This window comes from Eurypyga helias, unplaced genomic scaffold (assembly GCF_000690775.1).
Source record: "Eurypyga helias isolate BGI_N326 unplaced genomic scaffold, ASM69077v1 scaffold17245, whole genome shotgun sequence".
Classification (NCBI taxonomy): Eukaryota; Metazoa; Chordata; class Aves; order Eurypygiformes; family Eurypygidae; genus Eurypyga; species Eurypyga helias.
In genome coordinates this window covers 17115-18494 of record NW_010250987.1, presented here as the reverse complement: position 1 = coordinate 18494, position 1380 = coordinate 17115, and the positions used below count along the sequence as shown (strand labels likewise).

Below are 1380 nucleotides of genomic sequence, written 5' to 3'. Positions count from 1 at the left end.
GGTATTAGGAAAAATTTCTTTACTGTAAGGGTTATTGGGCACTGGAAGGGGCTGCCCAGGGAAGTGGTTGAGTCCCCATCCCTGGAGGTGTTTGAGATGTGGAGGAGGGGCTTAGGGACATGGCTTAGGGGTGGTGTTAGGTTAAAAGTTGGACTTGGTGATCTTAAAGGTCTTTTCCAACTTAAAAGATACTATGATTCTCTGTTCCCTGTGGGTCTCCCATTACAGATGGTACTGTGGTCAGTACTTTGTGCACATAAAGCCTAGCGGCTTTCTTCTCAAATGCCTCAGTTTTGAAACTGAACTCTGGTGAGTGATGTGCCCGGCCCACTGTACGGTGAGAGCGCCATGTCCAGCCCCACACGGTCAGCGTGGGTTTGGTCAGAATTAGCCTAGCGCGGCGCGCATGCTCTGGCTGCGCACTGACACAGGGGTTTCTCCTTCCGTGCAGGCGCTGACTGACCAGCAGCAGTTTGGCAAGGCTGATGAAATGTACGATAAATGCATCGACCTTGAGCCAGACAACGCCACTACGTATGTTCATAAAGGGTATGTATTGAGTTGGCGACCCTTTGGGTCAAGGGCACTTGGCGTATTTAGATGAATCAAACTGAACTGAGCGTCTGGGAGTAGATTAGCCAGGAGAAACACCTTTGTGAAAACATCTTCGTGCTGTTAAATGTTATTCTACGGTTTCTGTTGACTAAACAGTAAGTAAGTTTCAGGAAAACTTCATTAGTGTTCACTCCTACCTACTAAGATAGTACTTGATAGAGTACTCTTGGTACTCTACCAAGAGTACCTACTTGGAGTATGTGTCTCACTTTTGCTTTAGCCCTGCCTTCATTTCAGTGTCATGCTGAAGTTTTCTCGTTCATAACACAACTTGTAACGAGCCTTCTTGGGAGGAATTTACCTCTCTTTGGGGTCGTTAAACTGGTAACATGGCGTATCGAAAGTGACTTTGCCCACATCGTGTTGTGGTTCCAGCCCAGCTGGCAACCAAGCCCCATGCAGCTGCTTCTTCACTGCCCCCCCAGTGGGATGGGGACAAGAGAATATCGGGAAAGGCTGGTGAGTCAAGACAAGGCCAGGGAGGGACCACTCACCTGTTATGGGCACGGGCAAACCAACCTCGGCTTGAGGGGGAAAAATCAATTTGATTTGTTACCAATCAAATCAGAGCAAGATAGTGAGAGACAAAACTAAATCTTAAAAACACCTTTCCTTCACCCCTCCCTTCTTCCTGGGCTCAGCTTTGCTCCCAGTTTTTCTCCCTCCTCCCCACCAGCAGCACGGGGACAGGGAATGAGGGCTGTGGGCAGTCCATCACACGCTGTCTCTGCCGCTCCTTCCTCCTCAGGGGAGGATCCTCACACC

At 49.3% G+C, this 1380-nt stretch overlaps 1 protein-coding gene across 1 annotated transcript in view; it reads left to right on the top strand.

The window, feature by feature from the left end:
* Nucleotides 1–406: 406 nt before the first annotated feature.
* The window catches only part of LOC104509809 (mitochondrial import receptor subunit TOM70-like), a 3219-nt gene continuing 2245 nt past the window's right edge, over nt 407–1380 (top strand). Inside the window, exon 1 of the mRNA XM_010151870.1 lies at nt 407–549. Within this exon, the coding sequence (XP_010150172.1) occupies nt 407–549 (143 nt within the window). The remainder of the gene's footprint in view (nt 550–1380) is intronic.